This window comes from Microcaecilia unicolor, chromosome 3, assembly GCF_901765095.1.
Source record: "Microcaecilia unicolor chromosome 3, aMicUni1.1, whole genome shotgun sequence".
Classification (NCBI taxonomy): Eukaryota; Metazoa; Chordata; class Amphibia; order Gymnophiona; family Siphonopidae; genus Microcaecilia; species Microcaecilia unicolor.
The window spans coordinates 168,501,913-168,518,958 of record NC_044033.1 but is presented as its reverse complement, the minus strand read 5'-3'; the positions used below and the strand labels follow the sequence as shown (position 1 = coordinate 168,518,958).

The following is a 17,046-nucleotide window of genomic DNA, read 5'->3' as shown; positions in this document are numbered from 1 at the left end:
AAGGGAAGGAAAAGGCAAAGGTCTAAGGACGTATAGCCATTTTAATTATGATATTTATTATAGGAGACAGTGCATAATCATCTTATTGTCACCAAACAACCCCCCCCCCCCCAATTTATTTACCATGAAAAGTTTATATAATTTGCTGATACACTATAATTCCTCTGAGATAAATATAAAAAGGCCAATGAAAAGAGGGGTAGCCTTGGAACAAATATTCTCTGTTGAAACCTGTTTCATGTAAGTTGGGACATGAGGAAAAGACAAAGCAGATGCATTGTGCAAATCCCAGCTGTCCATTAATAAGTTTTATTTTTTTATAATGTCACCTCTAATTGCTGTGTGTATTCAGGTTTCCTCACTCACTCTCAGCCCATCATGTTTTCTACAGCACTCCTTTGGTAGCTAATTGGAAGTTTAGACTTGAAATGAAGGGTAGGAGTGGGGAAGGGGGAGGGTATCGTCATGTGTTGTGCATATATAAGCTGTAGTTCTGTCATACTCCTTATATCCATCCCCATCAAATGTTAATCATATGTTTTGCAAGGGCGTAGCCAGCCCTTCAATTTTGGGAGTGCCTAGGGGTGGACTGGGGGAGGCAATGCATTCATGCTTCTCCCCACCTCTGCAAGCACGTTAAACATACCTTTGCTGGCAGGGATGTTGAGGCCCTGACATCCAAAGAAATGCAGTGCCTGAGCCGCTACTCTCTTTTTGTGGTTCTGAAATGCAGAAGAAGAGGATTGTGACATTTCTTGAACTACATGGAATGCGGGATTTGAGGCAGCATGGCTTCACTAGTGGCAGGTCGTGTCAGACGAATCTGACTGTCTTCTTCGTCTGGGTGACCAAACAGTTGGATGTGGGAGGGGCACTTGATGTGGTATACTTGGATTTCAGCAAAGCCTTTGACACGGTTCCGCACAGGCGACTGATAAATAAATTGAGTGCCCTCGGTGTGGGACCTAGAGTAACGGATTGGGTAAAAAATTGTTTGAATGGTAGGAGACAGGGGGTGGTGGTAAATGGAACTTGCTCTGAAGAAAAGGATGTTGTCAGTGGAGTACTGCAGGGATCGGTCCTAGGGTCGGCTCTTTTTAAAGTCTTTGTGAGTGATATTGCGGAAGGGCTGTCTGGTAAGGTTTGTCTCTTTGTGGGTGATACTAAACTCTGCAACAGGGTGGACACCTTGTTGGGTGTGAATGACATGAGGAAGGACCTAAAGAAGCTAGAGGAATGGACCGATATTTGGCAACTAAGGTTTAATCCCAAAAAATGCAGGGTCAAGCAAAAATCCAAGGGAACGGTACAATATAGAGGGTGTAGTGCTTCAGTGTGCGAAGGAAGAGCGGGACTTTGGGGTGATTGTGTCGGACGACCTTAAAGCTTTCAAACAGGTAGAAAAAGTGATGGCCAAAGCCAGAAGGATGCTTAGGTGCATAAAGAGAGGTATGACCCGCAGGAAAAAGGAGGTGATAGTGCCATTGTATAAGTCTCTGGTGAGGCCTCATTTGGAGTACTGCTTGCAGTTCTGGAGACCACACCTACGGAAAGATATAAACAGGATGGAGTCGGTCCAGAGAGCGGCTACGAAATTAGTAAGCAGTCTTGAATGCAAAAATTATAGGGACAGGCTTATAAACCTCAACATGTATACGCTGGAAGAGAGGAGGGAGAGAGCAGACATGATAGAAATGTTTAAATATCTCAAGGGCATTTATGTACAAGAAGAGAGCCTTTTTCAAATGAAGGTGAGTTCTGGAATGAGGGGGCATATGACAAAGATAAGAGGGAATAGACTTAGGTGGAGGTGGTGGAGTCGAGGACTGTTCCAGAATTTAAAAAGGCATGGGATAAGCATGTGGGATCGCTTAGGAACAGGAAGAATTAGAGGTTACAGAGGATGGGCAGACTGGATGGGTCATATGGCCTTTATCTGCCATCATGTTTCTATGTTTCATGCTTCCAGCTGCTGACTCCAGGACTCCCCAAGCATGCTCAGTTCTTGCACGTACTGAACATGTGTGAGAAGCAGGGGTGGTCCAAGACAATTTGCCATCTGAGGCAAGGAATGAGCTGCCACCCTGGCCCCTCCACCACCGCTGCCCCTGCTTCTCCACTGTCCCCTCTGACCATGGTGTGACATCACCCCCTTCCTTCCCTGAATTTACCTTTTCTTTTCTTGTCTTTCAAAGTGGAGCAGTGATTCCCATAGGCTGCCCTGCTGCTGGTCCCTGCCCCTTCTCTCTACTGTGGCCCACCTCCGAGGAACGGAAAGTTACATCAGAAAGGTGGGTCGCAGTAGGGAGAAGGGGTTGTTTAACTTTGATTGTGTAAAAATAAGTTGGAATGCAGAAGATAAGACACAGCTCTAATTAATTTGGTATGTGAAGGGGAGGATGGCGCTTGCTTCCTGGCCCCAGTCTGGCCACCTGGAGTTGGAGAGCATGTGACCACGTTCCCACAGTATGGCTTGTTTACCTAAACAGAGAAGCGTTCTGTAATTTTCCTTAGAAGCATTCTGTAACTTTCCTCAGCTCTGAACATGAGTTCTGAGCCTAATAAAAAGGGGAGTTTCTTGCAGTGAAATTGGGAGCTCATCTGTGAGTAACGTACGTACTGCGCAGAGGATCTGTTCCTGGTCTAAAAAGCTCCTGGCTTTCGCTGTAATGCCCCCCCCCCAGCTGATGATAAGAGCCTGGATGATGTAAGGACCAGTGATGATTGGTGATGTAATACTTGTTTATAGATAGGTATTGTTTCTTTTCAGTTATATAGCTAATCATTGTGTTTATATAGCTAATCATTATATATATATATATATATATATATATATATATATATATATATATATATATATATATATATATATATATCTTAACCATTGTAGATTTTAGTTCCTCTAATAAAGGTTTCATTTATCTAATACGAATCCAAAAGAATCCACTTGGATTCCAGGGCTCTGTCCTTTCCTGGTTCTCTTCCTACCTCTCCCTCCGCACCTTTAGTGTTCACTCTGGTGGATCCTCTTCTACTTCTATCCCTCTGCCTGTCGGCGTACCTCAGGGTTCTGTTCTTGGTCCCCTCCTCTTTTCTATCTACACTTCTTCCCTTGGTTCATTAATCTCATCCCATGGCTTTTCCTACCATCTCTATGCTGATGACTCCCAAATCTACCTTTCTACCCCTGATATCTCACCTTGCATCCAAACCAAAGTTTCAGCGTGCTTGTCTGACATTGCTGCCTGGATGTCTCAACGCCACCTGAAATTAAATATGACCAAAACCGAGCTTCTCATTTTCCCCCCCAAACCCACCTCCCCGCTCCCCCCGTTTTCTATTTCTGTTGATGGCTCTCTCATTCTCCCTGTCTCCTCAGCTCGAAACCTTGGGGTCATCTTCTCTCTCCTTCTCTGCTCATATCCAGCAGACCGCCAAGACCTGTCGTTTCTTTCTTTACAACATCCGTAAAATCCGCCCCTTTCTTTCCGAGCACTCTACCAAAACCCTCATCCACACCCTTGTCACCTCTCGTTTAGACTACTGCAATCTGCTTCTTGCTGGCCTCCCACTTAGTCACCTCTCCCCTCTCCAGTCGGTTCAAAACTCTGCTGCCCGTCTCATCTTCCGCCAGGGTCGCTTTACTCATACTACCCCTCTCCTCAAGACCCTTCACTGGCTCCCTATCCGTTTTCGCATCCTGTTCAAACTTCTTCTACTAACCTATAAATGTATTCACTCTGCTGCTCCCCAGTATCTCTCCACACTCGTCCTTCCCTACACCCCTTCCCGTGCACTCCGCTCCATGGATAAATCCTTCTTATCTGTTCCCTTCTCCACTACTGCCAACTCCAGACTTTGCGCCTTCTGTCTCGCTGCACCCTACGCCTGGAATAAACTTCCTGAGCCCCTACATCTTGCCCCATCCTTGGCCACCTTTAAATCTAGACTGAAAGCCCACCTCTTTAACATTGCTTTTGACTCGTAACCACTTGTAACCACTCGCCTCCACCTACCCTCCTCTCTTCCTTCCCGTTCACATTAATTGATTTGATTTGCTTACTTTATTTATTTTTTGTCTATTAGATTGTAAGCTCTTTGAGCAGGGACTGTCTTTCTTCTATGTTTGTGCAGCGCTGCGTATGCCTTGTAGCGCTATAGAAATGCTAAATAGTAGTAGTAGTAGTAGTAGTAATTACTGAGTAGTCTGTGTCAGTGAAGCAGGCTGTAAATTCATAGCAGTTCAATTGGATAAACACTGGAAAACAGCACTTCCCCTAGTTACATTCCCCTAGCTTTTCATGTATCTTTCACTCAGTTTCTGAGCCTTTTCAATATTAATAATGCCTAGATGACACAAAGGTACATATTTCCTAGTTTAGATCATTGCTTTAACCAGTGCCACTTTGAGCTCAGGCCCCCTCCAAAATTGTGCACCCATGGAATGGATGGCGGGGAAGCCCAAACGCTGCTAGCCGAAGCAGACCACTTGTTGAGCCCCTTCTCAAGCTGGCTGAGTGGCAAGGAAATCAGCGGCACACTTCAGCTACTGCCGTTGGTGCTCCTGCACATATTCCGTTCAGCGGTATGAACTAAGCATTCGCGGGAGTGCTGGCATCAGCAGCTGAAGCTTGCTGCTGACTTCTTTGTCATTTTATGCTCGTCTTAAGAACATAAGTTTTGCCATACTGGGACAGACCGAAGGTCCATCAAGCCTAGCATCCTGTTTCCAATAATGGCCAATCCAGGTCACAAGTACCTGGCAAGATCCCAAACAGTACAATACATTTTATGCAGCTTATCCTAGAAATAAGCAGTTGATTTTCCCCAAGACCATTTTAATAATGGCTTATGGACGTTTCTTATAGGAAGTTATTCAAACATGTTTTAATCCCCACTAACCTAACTTCTTTTACTACATTCTCTGGTAACGAATTCCAGAGTTTAATTACTCATTGAGTGAAGAAATATTTTCTCCGATTTGTTTTAAATTTACTACTTTCTAGCTTCATTGTGTGCCCCCTAGTCCTAGTATTTTTGGAAAGAGTAAACAAGCTATTCACATCTACCCGTTCCACTCCACTCATTATTTTATAGATCTCTATCATATCTCCCCTCAACCGTCTTTTCTTCAAGCTGAAGAGCCCTAGCCACTTCAGTCTTTCCTCATAGGGAAGTCATCCCATCCCCTTTATCATTTTCGTCACCCTTCTCTGTACCTTTTCTAATTCCACTCTTTTTTGAGATGCGGTGACCAAAATTGCACACAGTATTCGAGGTACGGTGACACCGCAGAGAGATACAAAGGCATTATAATGTCCTCATTTTTGTTTTCCATTTGTTTCCTAATAATACCTAACATTCTATTTGCTTTCTTAGCCAATGCTGCACACTGAGCAGAAGGTTTCAATGTATCATCAACAATGACATCTAGATCCCTTTCCTGGTCGGTGACTCCTAATGTGGAACCTTGGGCACAGGGAATGTCCATTTTGCAGATCCAACAATAAGAACTACTTGTTGCCATTCAAGCAGTTTAACATGATATTTATGTGTGGGAGGGTGTACTGATGAGGAATGGTCTTCTTATTCAGGATTTGATAATCAATATACATCAATTTAGATACATTTTTGTTCAGTGACTACAATTGTTCTGCCCTATATTGATGGAGGCAGGGTACATTGTTATTAGAGAGCTGCACGGGAGTGGGGACAGCAGGAATCCCATGGGTATCGCAGGAATTCTGCATGGATCCCCTTCAGGTCCATGGGGATAGACCGGGGATCCACAGGGATGGACCTAGTCGCGGAACCACAAGGGCAACCAACCTATGCTTTCCCTCCTCGCACCTACCTGAAACCACCCTGGTGGTCTAGTGGCTTGCTTCAGGGCAGGAAAAGATCGCCATTCTTTCCTGCCCACTGTTGCTGCTTGTTTTAAATAGCTGCCGAGACTTCAGCGGAAGTCTTGCGAGGCCACTGCTTGTAGTCTTGGCAGGCATTTTAAACAAGTTACGGCAGTGAGATGGATCAGTGGTAGTGGGCAGGCAGGAAGCAAGCCACAGGAGGTTAGATTGAGAACAAGAAGACTGTACAAGGCTATCTAGCCCAATGGGTTGAAGCCAGTAGGTGGAGATTGCCGCCACACTAGTTCACCCAAAACAATAGCAAAAGATTTTTAGAAATAAGGGACTGCCTATGAGTGGTCCAGCTGTAAAAAGTCAAAAGCTGTTCCAGTTGGATAGACAGTGCCTTAAAAGGTGGAGGACAAAAGATTTTTTTTTAAAACTTAGTTGACAGCTATTTAATTTATTTGAAAGCTTCCCATATGTAGATATAAATACATGAAATAAAAACTGAATATCACTAAAACAGCTTCAAAATTATTGCTGGTATAAACAGCACTATTGGCACTAAGGCTGTGTTTTGTGCTCCTTTTTCTACACTGTTCTATGCAATACAGTAATATAAGGCCAAATTTCAGTGAGCATATCCTGTTTACTGATGGGTTCATCTTAACTGTTGTAATCAGCCTTGGGAAACCTGTTGTTATAAAGATTGGAAGTAAAATTAAACTCTGCTTTCATTGGGGCTCATGGAATTTGATCTTCACCTCATCTCTTTTGTACAATGGATTATTCTGTTGTGAGCATGTTTCAGGGACAAGTACTTTTTCATAAGTCAAAATAATAAAAATTAATATTTCAAACAGATCTCTTTCTTGGTGGTGTGTGTGTGTGGGGGGGGGGGGGGGGGGGAGCAAGGTGACTGTAGTGCGGCAGGGGCCGAGATGGAGATTACTTGCTTCAGGGACTGGTGGGACGGGTTGGATTTCTAAGGGGATGGATTACATTTCCAGCTGGGACGGGTTAGATTTCTGTCCCTGTGCAACTCTCTAATTGTTATGTATCAGGGACGTAGCCAGACTTCGGTGGGAGGGGGGGCCCAGAGCCCGAGGTGAGGGGGCACATTTTAGCCCCCCCTGGCGCCACCGACCCCCCCGCCATTGCCGACACCCCCCACCATTGCTGCCGCCCCCGCCGCTGCCACCACCACCACCACCTTTGACCCCTCCTGCCGATGACCCTCTCGACCCCCTCCCGCCGCCAACCCTCCCCTGCCGTCGCCTACCTTTGCTGGTGGGGACCCCATCCCTGCCAGCCGAGGTCCTCCTCTTCTTCCTTCATTTTGTTTCTGAGTCTGACGTCCTGATCCCACTTTTAGAGTAATAAAATTTATTTAATTTATTTGTTGCATTTGTATCCCACATTTTCCCACCTTTTTGCAGGCTCAATGTGGCTTACAGTATGCCGTAGTGGTGATCGCCATTTCCGGAATAAGAAATACAAAGTGGTATTGTATTAAGTTCATAAATGGTAGAGTAAATTATAGAATAAGTTAGATAATCAATTCATTTCCGGTGTCATTAGTGACAGAGTGACTGAAGCAGTCAGGTATAGAGAGTTCGGTTTTGTCTAGTTCTTGAGGAATTTCGTTGTCTGGTATTTAGGATGGATCATTGTGGTATGCCTTTTCGAACAGGTTGGTTTTTAGTAATTTTCGGAAGTTTGTTAGGTCGTGCATTGTTTTTATGGCATTTGGTAGTGCATTCCATAGTTGCGTGCTGATGTAGGAAAAGCTGGATGCATATGTTGATTTATATTTAAGTCCTTTGCAACTGGGGTAGCGGAGATTCAGGAATGTGCGTGCTGACCTTTTTGTGTTCCTGGTTGGTAAGTCTATGAGGTCTGACATATATACCGGGGCCTCACCGTGAATGATTTTATGGACCAGGGTACAGATTTTGAACGCAATTATTTTAAATAACATGAAAAAAGCTCCTAATTGAAGATTCATTGGGTTTTAAGACTTTTTACTATCATATCAATTGATTCTTCTGTAATGATTGACAGTTTTAGTAAACTTCAATTCTGATATTGAGACAAGGTAGGAAATTGTTTAACAGAGTCTTTTTCATACCATCTTCCATAAAGTGTTGCTGTTAGAAGTGGTTTGGAGGATACACTGCTTTGGCTTATCAAACGTCCATCCTTCAGCACCTAATAGGAAACACAACATAAATAGGCCTATTATTAAAAAGGTTTAGCAGTTTAAATTTGGGAGTTAGGAGCCTAAATTGGCCCTTTTGAAAACATTATGGTTGAATTCTTAAGTTTAAGCACGCTGGGAAGGAAGCTAGGAGCATCAAGCACCTAACTTAGGATCCTAAGGCCCTTCTTTAGAAGTCCTATTTATGATCTGTTGGCATATGTTACATGGTTGCTCCTGCTTCATGTAGCTGGCACATCCACATGGATTCTTGCATGTACTTTAGAAAAGGCTCTGTCATTAAATATCTATCCCGCTCTAAACAGAAATAAACTGTATAAAATACATTATGATGAATAGAGGTAGAACACTCCATTTAAGCCTTTTTTGTTCTATTTATATAACCAGTAGCTCAGATTTTGGCATGAAAAAGTCATTTGGCATTAGTTACCTACCTTAAAGGTTTCAGGTGCAAGTTGAACTCCACTGAACAAAACTTCTGGGAAAACATAATTAGTGCCAAATGTTCCACTGAGGGAAAACTCTTTAAAAAAGGTTGAACTAGTTTCCACTGGCCTTCCACATGTAGTCATGTTTGTGGTTTTGCATTTCACCAAAGTGCAAATCTACATAAAACAAGTTATCATATACAAAAAAATGTTAGTGACACATGCTTTTTTCAGTTGGAAAACCTAGCCCTTTCATCAATTGTCTTCAGTACTTTATGACTAAAACTAGTTATGGATGTTTCATCTGGTACCAGTAGTCAGTTGTGAACCTAGTTTGACACCAAGGGTGGATCATCTTTTAACACCCCACTCCTCCATGTGCCCTGTCAGCTTTGCAGGGCCGCTGCTATGAAACAGGAAGTTGACGTCGGAGAGCGCAGGGGACCAGAAGAGCCGACAGTGCATGCATGAAGACTGTGGCCTCGTGACTGCTTGATGTACTTTATTATTGCCTGCACTTAGGGTGGATCAGTCTCACTGCCCCGTCCTTGGTATGCCACTGCCAATAGTTCAACATGACAATATAGGTTTGACTCTTCAGGGGAAGAATAATCCAAATCATAGTTATTTGATGCTAGGTTCCACCCTAGGGGTCAGCACCCAAGAAAAAGATCTAGGTGTCATCATGGACAATACACTGAAATCTTCTGCCCGGTGCATGGTGGTGGCTAAAAAAAGCAAACCAAATGTTAGGAATTATTAGGAAAGAGAGAGAAAATAAGACAGAATATTATAATGCCTCTGTATCGCTCCATGGTGTGTCGCGTGCTCGAGGACCTTGGCATACTGTCAGGCTTCATTCCCGGGAGCACTGGGTTCGTGAGTCCTTGGGCCACTACCGTGCAGCAGCAGTGGCAGGCAAGATCACCTTCAATGTAGAGATGAGACAAGACTGGTCCTGAACCCCGGACTGGAGTTCTACACAGGAATACACAGAACTGGAACGCACTGGACGGGTGCGCACTGAAGTGGGGCCCGCTGAACTGGAACACACTGGAGTGGCCCCACGGGACTGGAACATACAGGAGTGAAACCCGCTGGACTGGAACACACTGGAGCGGAACCCACGGGACCGGAACCCGCTGGACTGGAACACACTGGACCTAGGCTTCACCTACGCTTAACCACCTTTCCCCGAGGGTTGAGCCCTCAGGTTCGGGTGGCCGGCAGGGCTTACAGGAAAAACCGGAACTGGAACTTGCAAGCAGGAACCGCAGGAATGAGGATCCAGGAGTGCCCCCTGGCACCTAGGCGAAGGCGAGGCAGACAGGTAGGGAATATCCGGGTTCCGGCAGCAGGCAGGTTCAAAGCAATGGTCAAGTCAAGGAACAAGACTACGGCTGGAGCTTCAGTATCACGGAGTACTGGCAACAGACTGAACAAGGGCAGAAGCTCCAGAAGCAAAAGAAACATACACGGAACACCAGCAGGCAAACACCAGAAGACTAGTCAACTATACATAAGCTAGTAGGAAAGCTATGCCCAAGCAAACCAGTCATACACTGGAAACATACACAGAGCAAACTCAGGAGACTTAGTAAAGCTATACACCAGCTAACAACCAAAGCTGTGCCCAAGCAAACCAGTCTTACACTGGAAACATACACAGAGCAAACTCAGGAGACTTAGTAAAGCTATACACCAGCTAACAACCAAAGCTGTGCCCAAGCAAACCAGTCTTACACTGGAGACATACACAGAGCAAACTCAGGAGACTTAGTAAAGCTATACACCAGCTAACAACCAAAGCTGTGCCCAAGCAAACCAGTCATACACTGGAAACATACACAGAGCAAATTCAGGAGACATAGTAAAGCTATACACCAGCTAACAACCAAAGCTGTGCCCAAGCTAACCAGTCATACACTGGAAACAAACACAGTGAACTAGCAAAGCTACACACAGGCTAACAAGCAAAGCTGTGCCCAAGCTAACAAGTCCTACACTAGGAACATACACAGAGAACTAGCGAAACTATACACAGGCTAACAAGCAAAGCTGTGCCCAAGCTAACAAGTCCTACACTAGGAACATACACAGAGAACTAGCGAAGCTATACACAGGCTAACAAGCAAACTGTGCCCAAGCTATCTAGTCAAACATAGAAACTCACACAGAGCAAACACTGAAACAGTGTACAGAGCACTCTACACACCAGGGCCCTTAGACGAAATGCAAAGGCAAGGGCCGTAGTCTCTAAGTGATTAATAAAGCCCTTCCACACCAGAGGCACAGCTGCAGCAATCACCTTGCATCCAAACAGAGGCTTGACACACAGAGAAGTCAGCCCAGCGGGAGCCATCTTGGATACTGGCATAGAGGAGTCAGCGACAGCCATCTTGGAAAAGGCATAGCCCACACAGGTGAGGTTCAGTAGGGCAATCAGCACACAGAGCCAGAGAGAAACTAAGACAGAGACAGACACAGAGACAAGCAGAAGCCAGCACAGACACTGACTCCCAGAAACAGGGTAAGTCTGAGGGTGGTCACGGCCACAGACGTGACATGGTGTGACCACACATTGAGGCTCATTTTCAAAGCACTTAGCCTCCCAAAGTTCCATAGAAACCTATGGAACTTAGCCTCCCAAAATGCTTTGAAAATATGCCTCATTGAGTATTGTATGTAATTCTGGTTGTTGTATCTCATAAAAGATATAGCAGAATTAGAAAAGGTTCAAAGAAATGCGACTAAAATGGTAAAGGGGATTGAACTCCTCTCATAGGAGGAAAGGCTAAAGAGGTTAGGGCTCTTCAGCTTGGAAAAGAGATGGCTGAGAGGTCTACAAAATCCTAAGTGGTGTACAATGGGTAAAAGTGAATCAATTTTTTTACTTTTTCAAAAAGTATAAAGACTAGTGAACACTCAGTGAATAGGAGGAAATATTTTTTCACTTAATGAATAGTTAAGTTTTGGAACTTGTTACCAGAGGAAGTGGTAACAGCAGTTAGCACATCTGGATTTAAACAAGGTTTGGACAAGTTCTGGGAAGAAAGGGCCACAGTCTGCTATTGAGATAGACATGGAGAAGCTATTGCTTGCCCTGGGATTGATAACATGAAATGTTGCTACTATTTGGGTTTCTGTCAGGTATTTGTGGCCTGGATTGGCCGCTGTTGGAAGCAGGATACTGAGCTAGATGGACCATCAGTCAGACTCAGAAACAGAATGAAGGAAGAAGAGGACCTCGGCTGGCGGGGGTTGGGGTCCCCTGCCAGCAAAGGTATGCGATGGCGGGTTGGCGGCGGGAGGGGGGGTCGAGAGGGTCGTTGGCAGGGGGGTCTAGGGCCAAATCTACAGGGGCCCAGGCCCCCGTGGCCCCACATAGCTACGTCCCTGGCCCTAAGTGCTGAATATCGGCACTTAAATGGCTATGTGCTGACTCTGTCCCTAGAATACAGTTAAGTGCCACTGAATATGCCAGGTTATCCCTGGACAGGTGATTTAAATGCCCAGGAGCCTTTCCTGCCATTTAAATCATTTTAAATATTGGGGCCATAGTTTTTAAATACTTACTATCAATTTTAGTTTAGGTCTACCGGGAACAATTCTATAACACTGCACCTATATGTAGGCACCCAGAGAGCATCTATTGGTTAGACACCCTGATCATCTACGCCAGTCATAGAGTTGGTGTAAATGCTTGCTCCTAAGTGTCAGGGACACACACATACACTTATAGTACTGTAGATGTGCACCATATATGCTGTTATTCGAATCATGTATGTACCTATTCGGCATGTAAAGGTTAGCATCCATATGATAAAATTACCCCCATTATGACCTGTTTCCAAGTCTATTATTGCTCAATTTACTTTATATTAGTTAGAGCATTACCTGCAGATAGAACTGTCCTTCAACCACATGGAGCCCGTTAAAAATTCCGAGTGCGTACACTTCATCTTTTCTTTTCTCTGCCATACGGTAAGTCAAATGGCAGCACAGATCTCCATGACAAATGCTGATGTTTCCTTCAGCTTCAGTCAGTTCCGTGAACATGTATTCATCAAAGTAAATGACAACACGGGTAACATTTGTGGCAGGTGAGAAATTTTTGATGCTATTAGCATACAGGTTCCAATCAACAACAGAATACAAGGCCGAGGGTTTTGGGTGGACATCCAATTCTGAGACCAGAAGCTTACCCTCATCAGTTTCCATATTGTAATAATATTCTCTTGGTTTATCTGGAGCATAAATACCACTCCCTGTAAATGCATAAATAAAAAAGATTGGTATAACTAATTGTTAATTAAGACTTAATGAATTGTTAGATAAATTAAGGGAAAGGAGTAGGATTGGATATATTGCCTTTCTGTGGTTACAATCAAAGCGGTTCAGGGGCCATGGCACTAATCATTAGGCTACTCCTCCACTCCTTGAAACTAAAAGCATATTGGATGGAAGTGGTCCAAGTCTAATGAGACCTATGTCATTGAAAACCTAAGCCAGTTGGGTAAAATTAAAGACATAAGAAGAAGAAGATAGAGGGCATAACTGAAGTGAAAACATCAAAACATATAGGCAAACATTAGAGGTCCAGGAGGACAGAATCTCTCTCTCTCTCTCACCCAACTCACCCCTGCCTGCCTCTCTCTCTCTCTCTCACCCAACTCACCCCTGCCTGCCTGCCTCTCTCTGTCTCTCTCTCTCTCACCCAACTCACCCCTGCCTGCCTCTCTCTCTCTCTCTCACCCAACTCACCCCTGCCTGCCTGCCTCTCTCTCTCACCCAACTCATAGTTATCAACCTGGGCTACTGTTAAGTCTTTTTTTTTTTTTAATGCGAGCCCGTTATTTGTAACTAGGTTTAACTGCACTAAATGGGACCCATGGTAAAATAACACATCTTAATGGTAGCTCATGTTGATAACTGTGCCCCTTATTAACAGAAGTAGCACCTAATAGACTTAAATATTGTTAAATTATCAATCTAATTTTGTATCGGGTCTTTATATTTAAATAGCATTATTAGGCAAGGTGATGGAAGGAATGTTGCAGCCCAGCTCACTGACTACCTCTCCACCTTTCACCTGCTTCATGCTTCAACCCACACTATAGTACCGAGTCTGTCCTTGTCACTTTAGTCTCTGACTTTAGGAAGTCCAGTTAGACCAGTTTGGGCTTTGTGGGAAAGTCATGTCCTGGTTCCAGAGTTTCCTGAAGTCAAGGTCTTACAGAGTAAAGATATTAGGTTCCTTATCTCTACCTTGATTTCTGGACTGTGATTTACCACAAGGCTCTCCTCTTTCTCCAATACTATTTATTGTCATCCTGGCTTCGCTAGGAGGGAGACTGAAGTCTATGGGATTCCATATGGAATCCTCCATAGAATTAAATTTGGCCTTGACTTAATGGATTCCTGGGCCTCTGAATTTATGCTTAAATGAAATCAGGATGAGACTACATTTCTGGTATTAAACGGTCCGTTTGTCCGTGATCCCTGCAGCAATTTTAGCATTGACTGCATTACTTATCCATTGGAAGCCACTCTTAGAATATTGGGGTTTGTTGTTGATTGGCACTTATCCTTTGAATCTCAGGTGTCCTCTGTAGTCACTAAGGGCTCCTTTTACGAAGCGGCGGTAAGACCAATGTAGGCTTATCACTCGCTATACAGGAAGTACCGCTGGGCTACCATAGCAGCCTGGTGGTACTTCCCATCCCTAGTGCGCCATCATTTCCGGCACTACAAACATTTTTTTATCTTTGTAGCACTGAAATGCACCCAGCTAGGTTAACGCGTGCTTTACTTGCCACACGGCCATTTCCTGCAGGAAGGCGAGACTTCCTTTTTACTAGCTGTGCTAAAAGGGGCCACGGCGCGAATATAAAACACACGCCGATGCCAGTGCCATCCTCCTTTTGTCGCAGCTTGGTAAAAGGGGACCTAAATCTTTTAAGGTACTTTGGAAGCTGAAGCGAATCAGGCCCTTTTTTTTCAATAGCTATTTTCAGGTTATTTGTCCAGCCTCTAATCTTGGTTCAATTCGATTATTGTAATTCTATCTACACTGATTGCAAAGAGTGTGTTTTAAGGAAGCTTCAAACTGCCCAGAATACTACAGCCAGGTTAGTCCTGCATGTGCCACGCTTTCGAAGAGCTACTCCACTGCTGATTCAATTGCATTGGCTTCCTATTAAGGCCAGGGTTGTTTTTAAGCTCTGTACTCTCATATTTCAGACTTTATATGGCACTGCACCTGATTAAATGTTGCCTCTTGTCACTTTGTCTGCTTGTAATGCAACCTGTGGTGCGAGAGACTACCTGCGTCTTCATTTTCCTACCTGTAAGAATGTAGTCTATAAGTCAGTTTATTCTGCTACTTTTTCTTACCAAGGTGCTAAGTGGTGGAATTCCTTGCCAATATACACTAGGTCCCAGCATGATTATTTAGTTTTTCGAAAGTTTCTGAAATCTTTCCTTTAAAAATAAGTTCTGTTACTTGATGCTGATGCCTAGTTTTTTCTCTCCTGCCCCCCACCCTTGCATAGGCAATTACAATTCTTTCCTTTGCTATTTGTGGGATTATGGTTTTTATTTCATATTTTGTACTGTCTTCTTGTAGCTTGTTATGTTTTATTTATTTTTATTGCATTTGTACCTCGTGTTTTCCCACTCATGGCAGGCCCAATGCGGCATACATGGGGCAACTGAGGGTTAAGTGACTTGCCCAGAGTCACAAGGAGCTGCCTGTGCCTGAAGTGGGAATCAAACTCAGTTCCTCAGGACCAAAGTCCACCACCCTAACCACTAGGCCACTCCTCCACACTGAACTCAAATTTGGGCAGGAAAATGTGGAGTATAAATATTATAAATAAATTTATATTTCATGGTAAGTGTAATTACCTGTCATCCCAATACTGGTATTGTGAATATTGGAAGATAGAAAATTGACACCCATTCCCATAGCCCAAGCTGACTGAATTTTGACAGCACTCAAGTGTGGTAGGAAATTGAACCAAGCTGTTGGGAAAAGGATAGTATCCACTTTCAAGGTGTTCACTAAGATCACAGCAGGGTCGTAAAACATGATATCCCAGCAAGTAAAAATGCCAAATTTTCCAAATGGCGTGTCAAAGGTTATTTGCTCTGGCTCCTTGGGTGGGTTAAGATGTTCTTCACCAGTAAATAGATTGTACTGTAAAATAAATGCAATTAAATTATAAGATATCTACTGGGAGTCCTATATGTACTTCTTAGAATGCAATTACTTTACATACAGTATACTCTACAGTCTACATACATCATTCTATCCAAATCTGATCCAAATTTCCATGACCTAAACTTAAATACGCAGCAGTTTTAGTGACAAGTCAATGATGAATTTAAATACATTTAAGAAGTAAACTAATCCAATCTCACAAATTTTTCAAAGTCAGCAGCAGGGAGAAGGTCAGAAAAATTTGTTTTGACATTATGTATTTTGATTAACGAAGACAGTGTGGTGGTAATTCTGTAACAGGGTCCCTACAATCAGGCACCTGGAGGGCTTGCAGTAGGAGCATATCCTATAAAGGAAACTAGGTGCCATTAAATGGAGAAAGCATTCTTCACTAGTCTTATCTTCCCCTGGAGCAGAGGACTTGTACCTTCCTGCTCCTTGCTGTCAACACATCCACTGTATGCGGGTTTGCCTTATCTTGATGAAGGAACTACTTGGAGGGTCCAGATGTCATCTGAGTTTGCTTGACAGGATGCTGCCTACTGTTTATCGAGCATGTGGCTTTTGACTGGGTGGGACTGGCAGAGTTCCTCTAGTTTCAAGGTAATAAATAGAAATAAACCAAAATATAGAAAAGAAAATAAGATGATACCTGTTATTGGACTAACTTAATACATCTTTTGATTAGCTTTTGAAGGTAACCCTTCTTCTTCTGATCAGAAATAAGCAAATGTTGACAATTATTAGAATATATATGTGAAACACAAAAGCATTCCAATAACAGTCTCGCAGGAAGAGGGAGGGGTAGATTAGGTGAGAAACAGGGAGAGCTGGGTGGATGAGAGGCAGAGAGAGATGGATGGTAGATAAGAGGGTGACAAAGCAGTAGAATTTTATGGTTTATAGTGGGTTAGGAAACCCAGATCTTTGTTCAGCCTTGTGTGGTGGATGTCATGTTAAATGTGGCCAGTTTATTATGTGTGATGTGCTGGAAGAAACCTCTAAATTTTGGGATGATTATAACAACGAATGGATCTATATCAGATGTTCTACTAACTGCTCGTCTAAGGCAGTTATCTATCTGATTCGTTGTCCATGTGTATTGAAATATATAGGGCAAACTAAACGGAGGTTAAAAACCAGTCTGATTGAACATAAACATTGTATTAACACTGAAAAGATTCATATGCCTCTGGTAAAACACTGTATCTATGAAGCACTCCTTTGAACAATTACGCTGTTTAGTGATTGAACAACTTAATGATAATGGATGTAGAGGAGATGTGTCTCAGTGTCTTCATCAAGAGGAACAAAGATGGATCT

General features: G+C 43.5%; 1 protein-coding gene across 3 annotated transcripts in view; it reads right to left on the bottom strand.

Annotated features, from left to right (window-relative positions):
- The window catches only part of LOC115465813 (pantetheinase-like), a 44,649-nt gene that overhangs the window by 14,129 nt on the left and 13,474 nt on the right, over positions 1-17,046 (bottom strand). The window contains exons 4-7 of one of the 3 annotated variants that reach the window (XM_030196557.1): positions 15,408-15,699; positions 12,396-12,766; positions 8,505-8,675; positions 7,981-8,060 (exon numbers count right to left, since the gene is read on the bottom strand). In XM_030196557.1, coding sequence (XP_030052417.1) covers positions 7,981-8,060; positions 8,505-8,675; positions 12,396-12,766; positions 15,408-15,699 — 914 coding nt within the window. Of the gene's footprint in view, positions 1-7,778; positions 8,061-8,504; positions 8,676-12,395; positions 12,767-15,407; positions 15,700-17,046 lie in introns of those variants that run through there. The other 2 variants (XM_030196558.1, XM_030196559.1) reach the window with 2 other exon arrangements.